The sequence below is a fragment of the Thalassophryne amazonica genome, chromosome 16 (genome assembly GCF_902500255.1).
Source record: "Thalassophryne amazonica chromosome 16, fThaAma1.1, whole genome shotgun sequence".
Classification (NCBI taxonomy): Eukaryota; Metazoa; Chordata; class Actinopteri; order Batrachoidiformes; family Batrachoididae; genus Thalassophryne; species Thalassophryne amazonica.
In genome coordinates this window covers 22,526,236-22,550,158 of record NC_047118.1, presented here as the reverse complement: position 1 = coordinate 22,550,158, position 23,923 = coordinate 22,526,236, and the positions used below count along the sequence as shown (strand labels likewise).

The 23,923-nt window shown below is 39.9% G+C and overlaps 1 protein-coding gene across 1 annotated transcript in view; it reads right to left on the bottom strand.

Moving 5' to 3' along the window:
- Positions 1–17,866, bottom strand: part of c16h17orf75 (chromosome 16 C17orf75 homolog) — a 65,187-nt gene extending 47,321 nt beyond the window's left edge. Inside the window, exon 1 of the mRNA XM_034190515.1 lies at positions 17,604–17,866. Coding sequence (XP_034046406.1) covers positions 17,604–17,746 — 143 coding nt within the window. The 5' untranslated portion in view covers positions 17,747–17,866. The remainder of the gene's footprint in view (positions 1–17,603) is intronic.
- Between the last annotated feature and the right edge of the window lie 6,057 nt (positions 17,867–23,923).

Genomic DNA, 23,923 nt, shown 5'->3' with positions numbered 1-23,923 from the left:
GGTAGATATTGAAAGGGTACATGAAAATAAGTTTCTGGGGGTGATAATAGATGATAAGATAAACTGGAAGACTCATATAAAACATATACAAAGTAAACTGTCAAGAAGCATTTCAGTTCTAAACAAAGCAAAACATATTCTGGACCACAACTCACTCCACATTCTTTACTGCTCAATGGTTTTACCATATTTACAGTACTGTGCAGAGGTATGGGGTAATACTTATAAAAGGTACAACACAATCACTATCAGTAATGCAGAAAAGAGCTATAAGAATTATTCATAATACTGGCTATAGAGATCATACAAATCCACTATTTTTACAATCCAGATTCTTAAAATTCACAGACTTGGTTCATTTTCAAACAGTACAAATTGTGTATAAAGCAATAAACAATTTACTTCCAGCAAATATTAAAAATATGTTTAACAGATCAGGGGATTGCAATCTGAGGGGGAAATTGAATTTAAAGCATCAGTGGGCACGAACAACATTAAAAGGTTTCTGTATTTCTGTCTGCAGGGTGAGGATGTGGAACAGATTGGGAGTGGGGCTCAAGCAATGTCCAAGCATGAACCAGTTCAAACAGCGGTACAAAAATATGTTTTTTTCTAGGTATAGGGAGGAGGAAGGGTAATGAGGGTTAGGGTGTTTTTGTTTTTTGCTTCGGCTTGTAAATATATAGTATTTTGTATGTAAGTAGGTATGTGTAGGTGTATATTTATGTTTGTGTATATATATATATATATATATATATATATATATCGGTTTAGGTGTGTAGGAATCTATGTGTATATGTGGCAAAGGGTATTACTGGTTGTGGTGAAGAAGGGGTAGGGAAAAATAAGCTGATGCTTCACCCTACCCCTTTTCGGACATGTTGGGTACACAGTAGGAACTTTTTTGTTGTTGTCTTCACTGATCTATCTTGTAATTGTTGTTGTATCAAATGTTTGAAATAAACAGTTTTCATTCATTCATTCATTCATTCAAGAAACCTCCGGCAGAACCAGGCTCAGGGAGGGGCAGTCTTCTGCTGGGACTGGTTGGGGCTGAGGGAGAGAACCAGGAAAAAGACATGCTGTGGAGGGGAGCAGAGATCAATCACTAATGATTAAATGAAGAGTGGTGCATACAGAGCAAAAAGAGAAAGAAACACTCAGTGCATCATGGGAACCCCCCAGCAGTCTAAGTTTATAGCAGCATAACTAAGGGATGGTTCAGGGTCACCTGATCCAGCCCTAACTATAAGCTTTAGCAAAAAGGAAGTTTTAAGCCTAATCTTAAAAGTAGAGAGGGTGTCTGTCTCCCTGATCTGAATTGGGAGCTGGTTCCACAGGAGAGGAGCCTGAAAGCTGAAGGCTCTGCCTCCCATTCTACTCTTACAAACCCTAGGAACTACAAGTAAGCCTGCAGTCTGAGAGCGAAGTGATCTCTTGGGGTGATATGGTACTGTGAGGTCCCTAAGATAAGATGGGACCTGATTATTCAAAACCTTATAAGTAAGAAGAAGAATTTTAAATTCTATTCTAGAATTAACAGGAAGCCAATGAAGAGAGGCCAATATGGGTGAGATATGCTCTCTCCTTCTAGTCCCTGTTAGCACTCTAGCTGCAGCATTTTGAATTAACTGAAGGCTTTTCAGGGAACTTTTAGGACAACCTGATAATAATGAATTACAATAGTCCAGCCTAGAAGAAACAAATGCATGAATTAGTTTTTCAGCATCACTCTGAGACAAGACCTTTCTAATTTTAGAGATATTGCGCAAATGCAAAAAAGCAGTCCTACATATTTGTTTAATATGCGCATTGAATGACATATCCTGATCAAAAATGACTCCAAGATTTCTCACAGTATTACTAGAGGTCAGGGTAATGCCATCCAGAGTAAGGATCTGGTTAGACACCATGTTTCTAAGATTTGTGGGGCCAAGTACAATAACTTCAGTTTTATCTGAGTTTAAAAGCAGGAAATTAGAGGTCATCCATGTCTTTATGTCTGTAAGACAATCCTGCAGTTTAGCTAATTGGTGTGTGTCCTCTGGCTTCATGGATAGATAAAGCTGGGTATCATCTGCGTAACAATGAAAATTTAAGCAATGTCGTCTAATAATACTGCCTAAGGGAAACATGTATAAAGTGAATAAAATTGGTCCTAGCACAGAACCTTGTGGAACTCCATAATTAACCTTAGTCTGTGAAGAAGATTCCCCATTTACATGAACAAATTGTAATCTATTAGATAAATATGATTCAAACCACCGCAGCGCAGTGCCTTTAATACCTATGGCATGCTCTAATCTATTATGGTCAACAGTATCAAAAGCAGCACTGAGGTCTAACAGAACAAGCACAGAGATGAGTCCACTGTCTGAGGCCATAAGAAGATCATTTGTAACCTTCACTAATGCTGTTTCTGTACTATGATGAATTCTAAAACCTGACTGAAACTCTTCAAATAGACCATTCCTCTGCAGATGATCAGTTAGCTGTTTTACAACTACCCTTTCAAGAATTTTTGAGAGAAAAGGAAGGTTGGAGATTGGCCTATAATTAGCTAAGATAGCTGGGTCAAGTGATGGCTTTTTAAGTAATGGTTTAATTACTGCCACCTTAAAAGCCTGTGGTACATAGCCAACTAATAAAGACAGATTGATCATATTTAAGATCAAAGCATTAATTAATGGTAGGGCTTCCTTGAGCAACCTGGTAGGAATGGGGTCTAATAGACATGTTGATGGTTTGGAGGAAGTAACTAATGAAAATAACTCAGACAGAACAATCGGAGAGAAAGAGTCTAACCAAATACCGGCATCACTGAAAGCAGCCAAAGATAACGATACGTCTTTGGGATGGTTATGAGTCATTTTTTCTCTAATAGTTAAAATTTTATTAGCAAAGAAAGTCATGAAGTCATTACTAGTTAAAGTTAAAGGAATACTCGGCTCAATAGAGCTCTGACTCTTTGTCAGCCTGGCTACAGTGCTGAAAAGAAACCTGGGGTTGTTCTTATTTTCTTCAATTAGTGATGAGTAGAAAGATGTCCTAGCTTTACGGAGGGCTTTTTTTTATAGAGCAACAGACTTTTTCCAGGCTAAGTGAAGATCTTCTAAATTAGTGAGACGCCATTTCCTCTCCAACTTACGGGTTATCTGCTTTAAGCTGCGAGTTTGTGAGTTATACCACGGAGTCAGGCACTTCTGATTTAAAGCTCTCTTTTTCAGAGGAGCTACAGCATCCAAAGTTGTCTTCAATGAGGATGTAAAACTACTGACGAGATACTCTATCTCACTTACAGAGTTTAGGTAGCTACTCTGCACTGTGTTGGTATATGGCATTAGAGAACATAAAGAAGGAATCATATCCTTAAACCTAGTTACAGCGCTTTCTGAAAGACTTCTAGTGTACTGAAACTTATTCCCCACTGCTGGGTAGTCCATCAGAGTAAATGTAAATGTTATTAAGAAATGATCAGACAGAGGGGAGTTTCAGGGAATACTGTTAAGTCTTAAATTTCCATACCATAAGTCAGAACAAGATCTATGATAAGATTAAAGTGGTGGGTGGACTCATTTACATTTTGAGCAAAGCCAATTGAGTCTAATAATAGATTAAATGCAGTGTTGAGGCTGTCATTCTCAGCATCTGTGTGGATGTTAAAATCGCCCACTATAATTATCTTATCTGAGCTAAGCACTAAGTCAGACAAAAGGTCTGAAAATTCACAGAGAAACCCACAGTAACGACCAGGTGGACGATAGATAATAACAAATAAAACTGGTTTTTGGGACTTCCAATTTGGATAGACAAGACTAAGAGTCAAGCTTTCAAATGAATTAAAGCTCTGTCTGGGTTTTTGATTAATTAATAAGCTGGAATGGAAGATTGCTGCTAATCCTCCGCCTCGGCCCGTGCTACGAGCATTCTGGCAGTTAGTGTGACTCTGGGGTGTTGACTAATTTAAACTAACATATTCATCCTGCTGTAACCAGGTTTCTGTAAGGCAGAATAAATCAATATGTTGATCAATTATTATACCATTTACTAACAGGGACTTAGAAAAGAGAGACCTAATGTTTAATAGACCACATTTAACTGTTTTAGTCTGTGGTGCAGTTGAAGGTGCTATATTATTTTTTCTTTTTGAATTTTTATGCTTAAATAGATTTTTACTGGTTATTGGTGGTCTGGGAGCAGGCACCATCTCTACGGGGATGGGGTAATGAGGGGATGGCAGGGGGAGAGAAGCTGCAGAGAGGTGTGTAAGACTACAACTCTGCTTCCTGGTCCCAACCCTGGATAGTCACGGTTTGGAGGATTTAAGAAAATTGGCCAGATTTGTAGAAATGAGAGCTGCTCCATCCAAAGTGGGATGGATGCCGTCTCTCCTAACAAGACCAGGTTTTCCCCAGAAGCTTTGCCAATTATCTATGAAGCCCACCTCATTTTTTGGACACCACTCAGACAGCCAGCAATTCAAGGAGAACATGCGGCTAAACATGTCACTCCCGGTCTGATTGGGGAGGGGCCCAGAGAAAACTACAGAGTCCGACATTGTTTTTGCAAAGTTACACACTGATTCAATGTTAATTTTAGTGTGCAATGTGCTATAAGCACATGCAATGTCAATATCAGTGCTCAGATGATAGTAACTTCTGGGAAAGGTGCAAGTTGCAATAAACTGATGCCAAGCGCTAAGGATATATGCTATCCAGTCACAGCAAATGAAACTTTTTTTTACTACTGAGCAAACATCATTGTTAGACTTTTGTAGGTTCAATGATTCCACGGCATGTAGATGTTATGGCATCAGTGACCCCATGGCCTTGGCAGAGGTTTGCACTCTGAGTGCTTCTAGTTTCAGAATGTTTTTAAGGATATTTGACCGTTTATTTCATCTCATGATCTCATAAATTCAGTATACGACGCGCACATGGTATGAACAGGAAGGTGCCATCGGAACGCATGAGCAGAGAAAGTGCAGAGAGAAGTAAAGGCAGCTCCACGGTTTGTTTTGTTTTTTTTTGTTTTTGTTTTTTAAGTGTTCACTCGGGTTAAAATCCTCTCTCTGCTCAGCGCTCGCTGTCTCACATGCACTGGTTCTCAGCAGACTGTAACGTCTTGTGCCTCCGGAATCTACCTGATGCAACCCCCCCCCCCCCCCCCTCCCTCGCAGTGGCAGTCAATTGACTCTGCGCAGACACGCACACACACAGCTCCTTCGGTAAACTGCGACTTGTCGACTACTAAATTAGTTGTCGAGGCTGAATATTGTGATGCCCCTGTAGTTGGCACAGACTCTCTGGTCCCCCTTTTAAAATATGGGGACCACCACCCATTTGCCACTCCTTAGGCACTGTACCAGACATCAACGCAATGCTGAAGAGACATCTCATCCAAGACAATCCCTCCACACCCAGAGCTTTCAGCATTTCTGGATGGATCTCATCAACCCCCAGAGTTGTTTGACTACCTCAGTGACTTCCACCAGGGAAATTGATGAAAATCCTCCATCAGCTTCCAGCTCTGCCCCTACTATAGAGGGCACTATGGTCTGATGCAGTAGTTCCTCAAAGTGTTCCTTCCAGTGCCGGATTACATCCTCAGTTGAGGTCAACAGAGTCCCATCCTTACTGTAGACAGCTTGGATGGTTTCCCCATTTTCCCACTGCCTCACGGTCCGCCAGAAGCACCTTGGTGCCGACCGAAGGTCCTTCTCCATGGTTGCTCCGAAGTACACACCCGCTGCTTTGCCTCCCCCACAGCGAGGTGATGTTCCACACCCCCAGAGCTAGCCCTTGATGCCTGGGTCTGGTCCGTCAAGGTCCTCGACTTTCACTGCCAACCAAAGGACAGCGCACCCGACACCAGCAGTTCCCCCTGCGGGTGGTGAGCCCATAGGGTGGAGATGGAAAGTCCATGTGGCTTTTTCGGGCTGTGCCCGACTGGGCTCCGTGGCAAGCCCAGCCACCAGGCGCTCGATGACAGGCCCTACATGCAGGCCTGGCTCCAGATGAGGGCCCCGGGCTTCCTCCGGGCCAGGTCACATTTCTTCTACCTCATTCTATCATGGTGTCTTGTAAACCATTTTTAGTCTGGCCTCTCGCCTGAAACCAATTTGCCACGGGAGACCCTACCAGGCACACAAAGGCTCCAGACAACACAGCTCTCAGGTTCATAGCAGTACACAAACCTCTCCACCATGACAAGGTGATGGTTCACGGAGAGATTTGTCATTTATTCGAATGGCAAATCCATCTGTCTTATCTGCAATGTAAATGTGGCTTTACTGAAGAAAGGGAATTTGGAGTGGCATTTCAGATGATTCACAAGAAATACGATGCTAACTTCTAATGCTAAGGTTAGCATTCTGCTTCCCCAACAAGTCCAGGAATTGAAAAGTCACTGAGCAGCACAATGGTCCATAAATATGAAGAGTGATGAATGTGGTGAACAAGACTGAGGTGTTCTGTTCAGGTCAGAAGTCTGAGGACACATTTATTCTGTTCGCAGTTGTAGGAGACACGCATCTGTTGCACACAGACGTGAGGTGGCTCAACAGAGGTAAATTTCTGGAACGTTCAAATCATGCTGAATATGCACAGCTTTTGGATTTCAAAGCAAGTTTAAAAGCAAATTACATGTGTTATCAAGCAGGCTGCAACAGTGTGACCTGCAGAACTTTCCGCACATGGACACAGAGCTTAAGCACCAGGACAAAGACTGTGGAGCCTGAATGCATGTTATGATGATCATGTGCAGAGCATCTTGTCAGAATTTGACAGGCCCTTTACTGACTTTACAGCCAAAGAGCCTGTTGTCAGTTTTCTCTGGTTTCCATTTTGGGGAAAATATAGATGTGGATTGTATATTGTCCAAAGTGGCATCACTCTTCAACCTGGATCCTCAGACTGAAAAATGACACTGAGCTCAAATCCAGACCAACATCTGACATGAATGTTCAAATCTGGAATCTGATGCAGACAGAGTCTATGAGTGCCTCATCCTGCACCACCTAGACCAGGGGTATTCAACTCCAGTCCTCAAGGGCTGGTGTCCTGCACCTTTTAGATGTGTCCCTGGTCCAACACACCTGAATCAAATGGCTGAATTACCTCCTCAGTATGCAGTCACGTTCTCCAGAGTGCTATTAATGACCTCATAAATTGACTCAGGTGTGTTGAAGCAGAGACACATCTAAAATGTGCAAGACACTGGCTCTCAAGGACTGGAGTTGAAGAGCTCTGACCTAGACTCTGCAGGGACATATGTGAGGATCCTGTTCGTGGACTTCAGCTCGGCGTTCAACACAATTATCCACGACATTCTCCACCAAAACCTCTCCAACATCTCTGTGCCAGCTCCCACCTGTGAGTGTATCTCCAACTTCCTGACTAATAGCCCACAGCAAGTGAGGCTGTGGAGCATCACATCTAACACACGGACAATCAGCACTGGCACTCCTCAGGGGTGTGTGCTCTCCCCACTGCTCTTCTCTGTACACAAACGACTCCACCTCAAGGAACCCACCATGACCACCATCACTGGTCTCATCCAGGATGGTGATGAGGCCACAAGTGCCGCATACAATATAGATATTTGACATTTCCCATGCATATGTTTTAACACAACATCCTCAAGGAAGGACAGCGGTGGCTCACATGTAACTGGGTGGTGCTTGGTCGAGATGAAGTGCCTCACTTGTAAATATTTAAAAAGATGTTTTTTAGAAAGTGAATATTTCGAACAGAGTTCATTAAATTTTAGCAAAGTGCCCTGAGCATATATATCTCTGATTTTTTGCACCCCCCTGTCGGCCCAAATCCGAAAACCACCATCTGCCCTGCCAGAAGTGAACCATGCAGTACCCCAGATGGGTGAAAATTGGGAGATGGAGGGAGTGTCGCCAATACGTCTGTGGGCTTTGAACCATATATCAATAGAGTTTTTAAGGAAGGGATTTGTTGTTGTTTTTTAAAGGTTTTAAAGTCAGCTGAATATAAATACAGATTTAATGACAGCTTAGATATTGATGCTTGTTCAATATGAACCCATGCGGGCGAAAGTTGTGTAACAAAATAGAACATAGTGCTGCGCAGCTGAGGGGCCCAGTAGTACCACTGTAAACTGGGCATTTGTAATCCACTCCTATCATATGGCATATACAATAAACTGAGTCTGAGTCTAGATTTTCTGTTGTTCCAGATGAACCTGCTAAATACGCTGTTAATTTCTTTAAAAAAGGATTTTGGCAATGGCATTGGAAGTGATTGAAACAGGTATAGAAATTTGGGCAAGATAGACATCTTGATTAAGGTGATCTGGCCGACTGTTGATATTGGCATGGTTGTCCAGCTTTCAAGCAAGTCTCGTACCTCTCTCATCAACGGGTCATAGTTTGCGTCAACGATTGTGTTCATTTGGGGAGTAATCTTAATTCCAAGATGGGTAAAGCCCTCCCGAGCATTAAAGAAAGGTGTACTTATAACTGCATTAATTCTTTCGTCTTTGTTCAAAAAAAGTATAGAAGATTTTGTATTATTAATACAGCATCCAGAAAACTGAACAAATTTATGAATTAAATGTAATACTGTATGGATACTGTTTGATAAGTTTGACAAAAAGAGGATAACATCATCTGCGTACAATATCTTGTGTTCATAGTCTCCCATAGTTATACCTGACAAATTGGCCTCAGCTCTAATGGTCATAGCTAAAGGCTCAATAGCCAAAATGAATAATAATGGAGAAAGAGGACAGCCCTGACGCGTTGACCTCTTCAACATTAACGGGCTTGATAAGTTGTTATTTGTCATTACTCGAGCTATAGGGTTAGTATACATTAATACTATCCATTTCAAAAACTTTCCTCCAAATCCATATCTTGGTAACAAATTAAACAGATAAGGCCATTCAATTCTGTTGAACACTTGTCTGGCATCTAGAGATAACAACGCTGTATCCCTGGCATTATTTTGGGAGTGAATTATTTTGAGAACCCTTCTAATATTATGAAAGCGATGATGACCCTGTACGAACCCATTGTGATCACTATGTACCAAAAAAACGAATGTATGGATCTAGCCTTTTAGCAAGAACTTTACTCAGTATTTTTGTGTCAACTCCCAGGAGACTAATAGGCCTGTATGAGGAGCAGTTAGTTGGTATTTTCCCCGGTTTTAAAATAAGGATTATAGTTGCAAGTCTCAAGGTTGGTGGTAAGATACCATTATTAAATGACTCATTAAACATACTCAAAAGTGGTATCAATAGCTGTTTCTGGAAGGTTTTATAAAACTCTACTGGCAGACCATCAGGCCCTGGAGCTTTGCCTGAGTTAATACTTTTAATGGCCCGCAATAGCTCTTCCGTTGTTATATCTTCATCCAGTTCCTCTTTAACCTTCTGTGTGACTGTATTAAACTGAAGATGGTTAAGAAAGGCATCTCTGTAAGCGGACGTAGTGGAGCATTCTGACCTGTACAAAGATTGGTAAAATTCCTTAAATGCATTATTAATATCTTTAGGATCGTCCAACTCCTGACTGTGTAACTATGCCATTAATTGCATTTTTTTTTATTCTCCAAGCTAACAATTTGCCAGCCTTTTCTCCCTGATCGTAAAAGGCCTGGTTCAACCACAGTAAACTTTTGGCTGCTTTATCAGATGTTAGGTTGTTGTATTCTGTTCTTAAAAGTAGTAACTATTTTTGTTTTTCAGGATTATCTTTGTTATTTATATCTATTTCCAAATATGTTATTTGTTTCTCCAAATTAAAAATTTCTGCTTTTTGTGCTTTTTTTGTGCTTATGAAATTAATAATTTCCCCTCTAATATATGCCTTGGCTTTCCATCTAATGCATGCGGTAGTTTGATTAGTATTGATCTGAAAGTAATTACCAATCTTTTCTTCTATATGTTTAACAAATTCTGGGTTTTGAAGCCATCTCACTTGCAGATGCCAATGAGGGGGAGACTGTTGAAGCTTCTCCAAATACACTGTCATGGAAATGGGGGAATGGTCACTAATAACTATACAGTCATACCAACAGTTCTGAATTCAGATCATGTGATACTTGGACTGCATGTGTCCACTCATCTGTTTTTTTTTTATGTAATAGTCTTGCCTTCTACCTTACTGTGTGGTGCCAATAAAAAGTACTTGCATTCTTTTTTCCTTTTAAAATGTTTTTATTATTTATCTATATACATAAAGGGCTAATTCTGTCTGTTTGTCTGTCTGTTCGGGATAAACTCCCAAACTATAATATGTAGTCCTAAAAGCTATATATATTCTGAATCCTCATGACATGGGGAACAAACTGGTACCATTTTTTTAAAAGTTGAACGTAACCAAAAAATGTATGCTTTAATCTATTCTCTTTATCTATTTATCTTTTATGGTTACTGAGACCAAGAAAGCCTGAGTACAAAAAGTATAAAGCAGACAGAATTCTAATTCCACTCCCTCCCCCAATCCTGATGATGTCTTTAAGAAAGCCTGAGTAAAGTGTTCAGAATTCTAATTCCCCCTCCCATCCTGATGATGTCATCAAGAAAGCCTGAGTACAAAAAGTATAAAGTGTTCAATTCTAATTCTACTCCACCCAAAAAATAATATGTAGCCCTGAAAACTAGATATATTCTGAATCCTCATGACATGGGGAACAAACTGGTACCATTTTTGAAAAGTTCTGGGCAACCAATAATTTAATGCTTTAATCTATTCTCTTTATATATTTATCTTTTATGGTTACTTGATGGCTTCAAGAAAGCCTGAGTACAAAAAGTATAAAGCGGTCAGGATTCTAATTCCACCCCCCCAATCCTGATGATGTCATCAAGAAATACAAAAAGTATAAAGCGGTCAGAATTCTAATCCCCCCTCCCATCCTAATGATGTCATCAAGAAAGCCTGAGTACAAAAAGTATAAAGTGGTCAATTCTAATTCCACCCCACCCAAACTATAATATGTAGCCCTAAAAACTATATATATTCTGAGTCCTCATGACATAGGGAACAAACCGGTACCATTTTTACCTCCACCAAGGAGATTACATTTTCGGTTGCGTTTGTTTGTCTGTCTGTCAGCAGGATAACTCAAAACGTTTTGAACAGATTTTGATGAAATTTTGTGGAGAAGTTGGAAATGACAAGAGGAACAAGTGATTAAATTTTACTGGTGATCCGGATCACGATCCGGATCCCGATGCTAACGCGTTAGCATGTCTATGGCATTTTCAATGTTAAAAGTTAACATTAAGCAGTTGCAGCTGTCATCACGTTCGGGTGCATTTGTTTTCAAATTGTAATATTTCTTAAATGTGTTTTTGTTGAAATTTTGTGGAGTGGTTGGAAATGACAAGAGGAACAAGTGATTACATTTTAGTGGTGATCTGGATCACAATCCAGATCCCGATGCTAACGCGTTAGCATGTCTATGGCATTTTCAATGTTAAAAGTTAGCATTAAGCAGTTGCAGCTGTCATGTTCGGGTGCATTTGTTTTCAAATTGTAATATTTCTGAAATTTATTTTTGTTTATATATTAATAATCTAATGATTATTATATACAATTTTAGAGAAAGAGACAAAAAGAAATAGATCACTGTGCCAAGGAGGGAATCTCTTTATGACCCTATGGCCTTGTTTAGAGAAGTGTTTCATGAATGTTAAAAAACTCATATTTGCAGTTTAGCTGAATAATAAATTGAATTTTGTCTCTTACTTGTTTTTGTCTATAAGCACATGCAATATCAATATCAGTGCTCAGATGACAGTAGCTTCTGGGAAAGGTGCAAGTTGCAATAAACTGTGATGCCAAGCACTAAGGATACATGCTATCCAGTCACAGCAGATAAAACTTTTTTTTTACTACTGAGCAAACATCATTGTTAGACTTTTTTAAGTTCAATGATTCCACGGCGTGTAGATGTTATGTCCGTCAGTGACCCCCATGGCCTGGGTGGAGGTTTGCACTCTCTGAGTGCTTCTAGTTTTAAAAGTTGAACTGAAAATTACCCCCAAAATAGCCTTTTATGTAAGACCATACAGTGTTGTACCATGTGGTTTCTCAACTGTTCTCAACTGTTAAGCACCTGACTGTCCTGTACAACCCAGTCTGCCTTCCTGTCTGAATACATTGAACCAAAGAAGTTATTTGATTCAACATAACATTATAGTGAATCTGTAAATATAATTACCTTTGGTGTACAACCCAGTACAGTTGAAGATTTGCTGTCTGAAAACTTGTATTTTCAACCATTTATGACAAGACAGAAAAAGCTGGCAAGAGTACATAAAGGTTAAAGAAAGACTATTTTACTTCCTAAAGACACAATTAGGGCAAACAATAAGTTAATGATGCCTTAATCTATTCTCTTTATCATCTATTTATTTATTACAGAATTCAGCTTTAATCATTACTCCTAGATATAATCTATAGATCTATTACAGAATTCAGCTTTAGTCATTATTGCTAGAAATCTTAGACAAAAAGAACTTTCACTTTAATTCTTTATGGTTACTGGGCAACCAATAATTTAATGCTTTAATCTATTCTCTTTATCTATTTATCTTTTATGGTTACTGGGCAACCTGACACTCTGGATGACCAGGTCAAGCTGCCCTTTGGTCACACTGTTCATGACATATGCGAGTTGGTGGCCAAAGTCTTTCCAAACCTCCACCGTAACTACCAGAACCACAACTGGCTGAGCGAGCATGCTATCCTTGCTCCAAAGAACTTGGCAGTGGATGACATCAGTGTTAAGCTTCTGGCCCAGCTTCCAGGACAGGCCTCCAGCTACATGTCAACTGACAGAGTGCCCGATCCAGATGAGGTGGTTAACTACCCAGCTGAATTCCTTAACAGCCTGGCACCAGCAGGCCTCCCACCACACAGCTTGGTGCTCAAAGTTGGTGCCCCAGTCATGCTCCTGCGGAATCTCGACCCACCCAAGCTCTGCAATGGAACGCGACTCACAATTAAGAAGTTCATACCAAGAGTCATGGAGGCCACAGTAATGACAGGCAAGGTCAAGGGAAAAGATATCTTTATACCAAGGATTCCATTTATCCCATCAGACATGCCATTTGAGTTCAGGCATCTGCAGTTCCCAGTCAAACCCAGCTTTGCAATGTCCATCAACAAGGCTCAGGGACAGTCCCTTAAGGTGGTTGGACTGAATCTGGCAGAGCCTGTGTGAGAAATATTTCTCCATTGTAATATTTACATTTGCTGCTTAAAGCCATTTTATGTTTGTAAAATTGCAATGTAAAAACAGTGAAATACACCACTACCTCAATTTTGATTCATTGATATTTACATTTACTGTTACCTACCTTTTGTGTGTAATTTTGTAATAAATTTGATTGAAAAACCAAAGTCTGCATGAGGACTTCAAATGTGTGTCTTTTAATCAAGTATTTCCACTTAGTTTGGGGAGTCCACCTCTTATAGTGCTGCTGGACAAACTTTAGTCTATTAACTATTATATTTATAAGAGAGCAGCATTATATCTAAAACAGGTTAACCCGGGCAGCGCCGGGTACCCCAGCTAGTTGTAAATATATTCCAATCCAATCCACTTTATTTACAACCCCTGGCAAAAACTATGGAATCACCGGCCTCGGAGGACATTCATTCAGTTGTTTAATTTTGTAGAAAAAAAAAAGCAGATCACAGAACTCTGGCTTTTATAACAGCTTGCAGTCTCTGAGGCATGGACTTAATGAGTGACGAAACAGTACTCTTCATCAATCTGGCTCAAACTTTCTCTGATTGCTGTTGCCAGATCAGCTTTGCAGGTTGGAGCCTTGTCATGGACCATTTTCTTCAACTTCCACAAAGATTTTCAATTGGATTAAGATCCGACTATTTGCAGGCCATGACATTGACCCTATGTGTCTTTTTGCAAGGGAATGTTTTCACAGTTTTTGCTCTATGGCAAGATGCATTATCATCTTGAAAAATGATTTCATCATCCCCAAACATCCTTTCAATTGATGGGATAAGAAAAGTGTCCAAAATATCAGCGTAAACTTGTGCATTTATTGATGATGTAATGACAGCCATCTCCCCAGTGCCTTTACCTGACATGCAGCCCCATATCATCAATGACTGTGGAAATTTACATGTTCTCTTCAGGCAGTCATCTTTATAAATCTCATTGGAACGGCACCAAACAGAAGTTCCAGCATCATCACTTTGCCCAATGCAGATTCGAGATTCATCACTGAATAGACTTTCATGCCAGTCATCCACAGTCCACGATTGCTTTTTCCTTAGCCCATTGTGTTAATGATGGCTTTTGTTAGCTTTTCTGTATGTAAATCCCATTTCCTTTAGGCGGTTCTTACAGTTTCGTCACAGACGTGGACTCCAGTTCCGTCCCATTCCGTTCCTCATTTGTTTTGTGTTGCATTTTTCGATTTTTGAGACATATTGCTTTTAAGAGTTTTCTGTCTTGAGCTTTGATGGCTGCCTTGGTCTACCAGTAATGTTTGCCTTTAACAACCTTCCCATGTTTGTATTTGGTCCAGAGTTTAGACACAGCTGACTGTGACAACCAACATCTTTTGCACATGGCGTGATGATTTACCCTCTTTTAAGAGTTTGATAATCCTCTCCTTTGTTTCAATTGACATCTCTCGTGTTGGAGCCATGATTCATGTCAGTCCACTTGGTGCAACAGCTCTCCAAGGTGTGATCACTCCTTTTAGATGCAGGACTAACGAGCAGATCTGATTTGATGCAGGTTAGTTTTGGGGATGAAATTTACAGGATGATTCCATAATTTATTCCTCAGAATTGAGTGAGTCCATATTTTTTCCCTCTGCTTGGTCTAAAAAAGTAACCATTACTGACTGCCACAATTTTTTTTTCCTGATTTCTTATAGTGTTTCTTAAAGCCAGATAGTTGCCATTTGAAATGACTTTAGTTTTGTGTCATGTCTGTGATCTGCTTTTTTTCTACAAAATTAAACAACTGAATGAACATCCTCCGAGGCCAGTGATTCCATAATTTTTGACAGGGGTTGTATATAGCACATTTAACAACAAAAACATTCCAAAGTGCTGCACATACAGCAGAATCATGATAGATAAAACCCCAATAGTCAAGAAATAAATTAAAAATAATAAAATTAACAATAAAAATAACTAAAATGTGCAAGATAAATAAATAAATACATACAGCATACAAATGATAAAACCAATAAAATCTACCAAAATAAAACAAAATCAATAAAACAGAGGACCATACAACTCACGTAGTGTTAAAAACCAGAGAATAAAAGTGGGTCTTCAGACGAGACTTAAAACACTCCACTGTGGGGGTTGTTCGGACATGGAGGGGCAGAGCGTTCCAAAGTCTGGGGCCAGCCACAGAGAAAGCCCTGTCCCCCCTGGTTTTAAGTCTCGTCTTGTGTACCACGAGCTGGAACTGGCCCTCAGAGCTCATGCCGGAGAATAAATTTGTAGGATGGCAGTGATATATTGAGGGGCCATTCCATTCAAAGCTTTAAAGACAAACAGTAAAATCTTAAAATCAATTCTAAAATTAATAGGAAGCCAGTGCAAAGATGCAAGAATCGGGGTTATGTGTTCACGCTTCCAGGCACCTGTTAAAAGTCGCGCTGCAGCGTGCTGGACTAACTGCAAACGGGAAAGACCCCACTGGCTAATGCTGAAATAAAGTGCGTTACAGTAGTCCAGATGACTTGAAATAAAAGAGTGCACAACTTGTTCAAAAAGGTTGAAAGATAAAATCAGTTTTACCTTTGACAAAAGACGAAGATGATAAAAGCACGATATCAAAACACCATTGATTTGTTTATCAAAGTTAAAGTCGCTGTCCATCGTGATGCCAAGGCTGGTGACCTTGGGACGTACAAAATCCTTAAGAGGTCCCAAGTCAATGAGGGCACTTCCAAACAACATAACCTCTGTCTTGCCCTCATTAAGTTTCAAAAAATTCTGTGACAACCAAGCCTTGACGTCACACAGACAGTCGAGTAGGGGTGTCAGGGGGCAAAGGCTGTTTTTAGCGATAAGCATATAGATTTGACAATCATCAGCATAAAAATGGTAGGCCACGTCATGTTTTTTAAAAATCTCTCTGAGTGGGAGGAGATAAAGAGCAAAGAGGATGGGTCCCAGGATAGAACCCTGAGGGACTCCACAATGAAGAGGGGCTGATGACGAGGTGGAGTCCCCCAGCCTGACAGAGAAAGACCTCTCCGACAGGTACGACCTAAACCACTCCAAAACAGTCCCCCTGACACCCACACAGTCTCTCAGGTGGTCTAAAGAATTGCGTGGTCAACTGTCAAAAGCTGCAGTGAGGTCTAAAAGCAGTAAAAATGGCTGAACTACCAGAATCAGTTGTTAAAAGGATATCATTAAAAACCTTTAAAAGTGCAGACTCAGTGCTGTGAAATGCTTTGTACCCTGATTGAAATGGATCCAATGTGCCGTTTGTATCTAAAATAGGCTGCAACTGTGCAAAGACGAATTTCTCTAAAATTTTCGACACAAGCAGTAACTTGGAGATAGGTCGATAATTTGAAAAAGCAGTGGGATCCAAACCCGGTTTTTTGATCAGTGGCTCCACAATAGCTTTTTTACAAAAAGAAGGCACAATTCCACAAGATAGACTACTATTAATAATTTCTCTGACAAAAGAGCCAATGGTGTCCCAAACCTCCTTAAAAAAGCGAGGGGGGACCGGGTCAGTGGGACAGAAAGAGGGTTTTAGATTCCTAACTATATTAATAAAAATACATGGATGACACAAGAAAGTGAAAACACATATTTCCATTGTGGTCCATTTAAAAAACAAATGACAAAATAGATGAAATATAAAAACATATACACATATATATGCACTTTATAATAACAATAGGGCTGCATGTAACAAACAGCTGTTTTTGACTGTGTTTGTACATTTTATTTTGTCCTTTAAATGGAACCTATCAACAGTTGCATGCCATTTTGGCAAAGTTACATCATACTGAATTGATCTGTTTTTGTTCCATGCAGTTTACAAAGAGGGGCAAAGTTGAAAACAAACAAACAACCCCCCCCCCCCCCCCTACAGAATCTATGCACTTCAAGTGTTAGAATCTAAATTAGTTGCCAACCAATACTGCAAATTACTTTATCTTAGAATAACTGTGAATGGTATAATGTTGGTGACACACATTTTGTTTTATTTTAATTTTTTTTAATCTGAACAATAGCTGGGATTCCGGACAACGGCTTTGCGCAATTCCGGGAGTCTTGCGCAGTAGGACAATTCTGATATGGTCCAGGTCCGGAAGATCTTCAATATGAGATAATTTAACATTTTTGCACAAAGAAGCTTGAATTTTATTTTATTATAAATGATAAAAACATATAAAAGCAAAAGAGAATGCGAGTACTTTTTACAGAAAGCGAAACTATTACATAAAATAACTAGCTACAATAATTAGCGAACTGTGCACTTGATGTACTATAGAAATATCAGGTAAAAAAAAAAAAAAAAGCCAACCTGCACCAGCAGCTGTCCCAAACGCAAACACATTCTTGGACGGTAACCGGGGATAAGTTTTACCTTGTGCCCTGATAAAGATAGATCGTGTAGTAGCAGCTGAGCTGAATTTTCTGGCTGTATCCAGAAATATCTTCGTTGTCAAAGTCATCTCTGTCCTCCACGTCGATGGAATCCTGAAAAGACGAGGTTTGGGACGTAAACATCCTCTTTCCTCCCTGCCCACAAACGAACCGGAGCCTTAATTATCGTGTAGATGTGCAAAAAACTTCAGACTAGTGTTACGTCGTTATATTCGGTTGACTAAAATAAAAAAACACAACTACATTGCGGTAAAATATCAACACTGTCGACAGAGGGAAAAACCCTTTCGCTGTGTATTTTACGCACGCAAGCAAATGCATTCTTCTTCTTCTTTGGATATTATTGGCGGTTTGCAAACCAACACGGTGCATTACCGTCACCAACTGGTTAGGAGTGGAGCATTACTGGATTCTGACGTACACTAAACTAATGAGGAATTGTGGAGATGAGGGAGGAGAGAAAAAAAAAAAACGGTACTAAATTCTCTTGAATAACCCTATTCCCTTTAGATATCGCACAAACGACCAATAGGAGAGCAGTGCTCGCATCACCATGGGGATATTTAAAATACACAAAAAACGAAAAAGAGATCTGCACAGCCAGTTAGCTCCCAAACAAACCTTTAATAACACCGATAGTGACGTTTGGGCCCTCGCCCTTCATCAGACTTCATGATAGTGCCAGGACGCACCTGTATATGTGTGAAAATGCAAAAAAACAAACAAACAAAAAAAACCTCTTAACAAAACATGATCATCAGGACGGGTTAATACTATATATGATGATCCACTTAAATCCATTAAAATATCTACTTCATTAGAAAAAAAAAAACAGATTTAAATGCAATTTGAATTCAGATAAATACCATACACAAAAAACTCTTAGCACAAACATAATCATCAACATCAGGAAAGGTTCATACTATATATGATGGTCCACTTGAATCCATTAAAATATCTATTTCATTAGAAAAAGAAAGATTTAAATACAATTTAAATTCAGATACATTTCATTCTCAAAAAAAACAAACAAACAAACAAACAAACAAAAAAACTATGATACTTCAAGTGTCTATTTCAATGGGAAGGCCCCAAATGCGCTGCCAAGTGAGCCGGAACTACCGACTGCAAATTTGTACCACTCTTCATAAATTCCCCTGTGTTGATCAATGTTTTTTATATAAACTTGATGTTCGATTTCAGCATCTTGTTTTTTATATAAACTTGATGTTTGACTTCAGCATCTTGTGTCGATTGCACCAGTTGGATGCACCTGTTTGTTTTTCGTTTTTCTTCTCCTTTTCTTGGTGTATTTATTGTATGCCATTCTGTGATGTTTTTTTCCTGTCATCATAATTCTAGATGGATTTTTATAAATGAAGCCTTGTAAGTTGTATTCAAGCTGATTAAAAGCTCTAATTAACCCATACATGCCTGGATAAAAAATCCTTAGAAGCACTGGCTGCCTTTTTTCCTCTCATTTCGCTTCTGTTTAACAGTGCCATAACTGGCTCAAGGCGCTCTCTCAACTCTTAGTAATGGCCGCCATGCGCATGCTGCTAGTCACATGACGTCCATTCCAGGTCTGTATGTCCATGCGCGCCACATAAAAATGAGGCTAGCCCAACAAACCGGCCGCTATGAATTGGGCCAGATACTGGCCTCCATTTTGGAGTGAGATCTCCCCCTCCTAACCAACCAATAGGAGAGCAGCACTCACGCCCCATCAAAGCGAGGCTGATGTCAGCGTCTCGGCCACCAACCAATCACAGGCTAGGAGAGAGTTATGACCCAATTCAGAACAGGTGTCCCAACTAGATGTCATTCCTATCAAGAAGCCAGCCCCACGCATGTGCAGTTCTTTTGACCAGATTTTCACCCATTGATCTGTCTATATTACTGGATAGCTCATTGGCCCGCACACTCTGTGCAAACCACTGAAGCAAAGTGGTGGCCATCTTGTCACTCCCAACTTATGCCACATAGACAACGAGAAAAGCAACACAGTTTGTCATAATTTCCCCAAATTTCTGCATTTTAAATATTTCCATGGTGGCGCGAGCACTGCTCTCCTATTGGTCATTTAGGAGTGGAAATTCCCACTCTAAAATGGGGGCTGGTTGTTGGGCTAAGTGAATATATAAATCTGCCACGGGGGTAATCTCAGTGCGTCTCTCTCATTGGTCAATATAGATCATGTGATACTTGGACCTTCCTAAATTGCATGTGTCCACTGATCTGTTTTTTTTTTTAATGTAATAGTCTCGCCTTCTACCTTACGGTGTGGTGCCAATAAAAAGTACTTGCATTCTTTTTTGCTTTTATATGTTTTTATTATTTATCTATATACATAAAGGGCTAATTCTGTCTGTCTGTCTGTCAGGGATAAACTCCCAAACTATAATATGTAGTCCTAAAACTAATATATATTCTGAATCCTCATGACATGGGGAACAAACTGGTACCATTTTTACCTCCACCAAGGAGGTTATGTTTTCGGTCACTTGTTTGTCTGTCTGTCTGTCAGCAGGATAACTCAAAAAGTTTTGAACAGATTTTGATGAAATTTTGTGGAGAAGTTGGAAATGACAAGAAGAACAAGTGATTAAATTTTAGTGGTGATCCGGATCACAATCTGGATCCCGATGCTAACGCATTAGCATGCCTATGGCATTTTCAATGTTAAAAGTTAGCATTAAGCAGTTGCAGCTGTCATCACGTTCGGGTGCATTTGTTTTCAAATTGTAATATTTCTTAAATGTATTTTTGTTGAAATTTTATGGAGTGGTTGGAAATTACAAGTGGAACAAGTGATTAAATTTTAGTGGTAATCCGGATCACGATGCGGATCCCGATGCTAACGCGTTAGCATGTCTATGGCATTTTCAATGTTACATGTTAGCTTTAAGTAGTTGCAGCTGTCATCATGTTTGGGTGCATTTGTTTTCAAATTGTAATATTTCTTAAATTTATTTTTGTTTATACGAGGTCTGTGATGAAAAAAGTGGTCCTTTTTATTTTTTTCAAAAAATAAATGGATTTGATTCATATGTTTTTACGTCAGACATGCTTGAACCCTCGTGCACATGCGTGAGTTTTTTCACGCGTGTCGGTGACGTCATTTACCTGTGGGCAGGCCTTGAGTGAGGAGTGCTCCACCCCGCCCGTCGGAATCTCTTTGTCTGAATAGCCGCTGCGGACGGCGCACGTTGCTTTATCAACATTTTTTCTGGACCTGTGAGGAATATCCGAGTGGACACTATTCGAGAAATTAAGCTGGTTTTCGGTGAAAAGTTTAACGGCTGATGAGAGATTATGGGGTGTTTCTGTCGGTGTAAGGACTTCCCACGAAACAGGACGTCGCGCAGTGTTTCCAGGCACCGTCGTCGGCCTGTTTCGACCTGAAAACATCCTAATTTAAGGCTTAATTCACCCAGGATGTCGTGAGAGAACAGAGAAGATTCAGAAGAGGCCAGCATGGGGACTTTATGCGGACATTCCACTGTTTAAGGACATTTTTTAATGAAAGACGTGCGCGCAAATTCGCCGAGTCGTTTCCGTGATGACTTGGCAAATCTGTGTGCGCCACGACAGGAAAAACACCTCCGTGTTGAAAACCATTTGTAAAATTCAGGCGGCTTTTGATGGCTTTCAACAAGTGAGTAACTGAGAAACTGTTTAACAGGTTGGGCATGTTCCAACTTGCCCGTTAAGGTTTCCAACAGAGGTGTTTTTCCTGTCGCGACCCCCCGGCCCGACATGCGACTCTGCCCGCACGTTCTTTCATTACAAATTGTCCATTAACAATGGAATGTCTGAATAAACTCCTCATGCCGACTTCTTCTGAAAGTTCTCTGTTCTCTGACGACTTCCTGGGTCAACAGAGCCTGAAATGTGGAAGTTTTCAACTTGAAACGGCGAGACGCTGCCGCCTCGAAGCGCAGATCGCTGTCAGGCACCGTGGGCCGTCCTTAAAGCGACACTACCAGACCAAAATCTCTCATCAGCCGTTAAAATTTTTACCGAAAACCAGCTGAATTTATCGAATGGTGTCCACTCAGTTGTGCCTTACAGTTTTGAAAAAATTTTGATCAAACAAAGCAGCAGTCTCTGAGCCATTCCTAAACAATGAAAAAACGACGAGAGGGTGGGTGACTCCTCACTCAAAGACTGCCCACAGGGGAATGACGTAACCGACAGGCGTGAAAAAACTCTCGCATGTCTGATGTAATCACACGTGATTCAAATCCATATGGTTTTTGAAAAAAATAATAAGGTCCGTTACTTTTATCACAGACCTCGTATATTAATAATCTAATGATTATTATATACAATTTAAGAGAAAGAGACAAAAAGAAATAGATCACTGTGCCAAGGAGGGAATCTCTTTAGGGTCAGTGACCCTATGGCCTTGTTTAGAGAAGTGTTTCATAAATGTTAAAAAATTAATATATTTGCAGTTTAGCTAAATAATAAATTGAATTTTGTCTCTTATTTGTTTTTGTCTATAAGCACATGCAATATCAATATCAGTGCTCAGATGACAGTAGCTTCTGGGAAAGGTGCAAGTTGCAATAAACTGTGATGCCAAGCACTAAGGATACATGCTATCCAGTCACAGCAGATGAAACTTTTTTTTTACTACTGAGCAAACATCATTGTTAGACTTTTTTAGGTTCAATGATTCCACGGCGTGTAGATGTTATGTCGTCAGTGACCCCATGGCCTTGGCGGAGGTTTGCACTCTCTGAGTGCTTCTAGTTTTAAAAGTTGAACTGAAAATTAACTCCAAAACAGCCTTTTATGTAAGACCATACAGTGTTGTACCATGTGGTTTCTCAACTGTTCTCAACTCTTAAGCACCTGACTGTCCTGTACAACCCAGTCTGCCTTCCTGTCTGAAAACGTACATTCAACCAAAGAAGTTATTTGATTCAACATAACATTATAGTGAATCTGTAAAATATAATTACCTTTGGTGTACAACCCAGTACAGGTTGAAGATTTGCTGTCTGAAAACTTTGTATTTTCACCATTTATGACAAGACAGAAAAAGCTGGCAAGATACATAAAGGTTAAAGTAAGATATATTTTACTTCCTAAAGACACAATTAAGGTCAAACAATAATGCTTTAATCTATTCTCTTTATCATCTATTTATCTATTACAGAATTCAGCTTTAATCATTACTCCTAGATATAATCTATAGATCTATTACAAAATTCAGCTTTAATCATTATTGCTAGAAATCTTAGACATAAAAGAACTTTCACTTTAATTAATTCTGCTTTAATCATTATTGCTAGAAATCTTAGACAAAAAGAACTTTCACTTTCATTCTTTATGGTTACTGGGCAACCAATAATTTAATGCTTTAATCTATTCTCTTTATCTATTTATCTTTTATGGTTACTGGGCAACCTGACACTCTGGACGACCAGGTCAAGCTGCCCTTTGGTCACACTGTCATGACATATGCGAGTTGGTGGCCAAAGTCTTTCCAAACCTCCACCGTAACTACCAGAACCACAACTGGCTGAGCGAGCGTGCTATCCTTGCTCCAAAGAACTTAGCAGTGGATGACATCAGTGTTAAGCTTCTGGCCCAACTTCCAGGACAGGCCTCCAGCTACATGTCAATTGACAAAGTGCCCAATCCAGATGAGGTGGTTAACTACCCAGTTGAATTCCTTAACAGCCTGGCACCAGCAGGCCTCCCACCACACAGCTTGGTGCTCAGGTTGATGCCATGAGTCATGAAGGCCACAGTAATGACAGGCAATGTCCATCAACAAGGCTTAGGGACAGTCCCTTAAGGTGGTTGGACTGAATCTGGCAGAGCCTGTGTGCTCCCACGGCCAGTTGTATGTCGGCTGCTCCAGGTTTGGTAACCCAGAACAGCTGTACGTCCACTCGCCAGGAACATTGTCTATCAAGAGGCTCTTCAAAACGAATGGTCAGAAAACACTAAGTGAATTTCAGGAAGAAATATTTCTCCATTGTAATATTCACATTTGCTGCTTAAAGCCATTTTATGATTGTAAAACTGCAACGTAAAAACAGTGAAATACACCACTACCTCAATTTTGATTCATTGATATTTACATTTACTGTAACCTACCTTTTGTGTGTAATTTTGTTATAAATTTTATTGCAAAACAAAGTCTGCATGAGGACTTCAAATGTGTTTGTCTTTTAACCAAGTATTTCCACTTAGTTTGGGGAGTCCACCTCTTATAGTTCTGCTGGACAAACTTTAGCCCATTAACTATTATATTTATAAGAGATCAGCATTACAAAA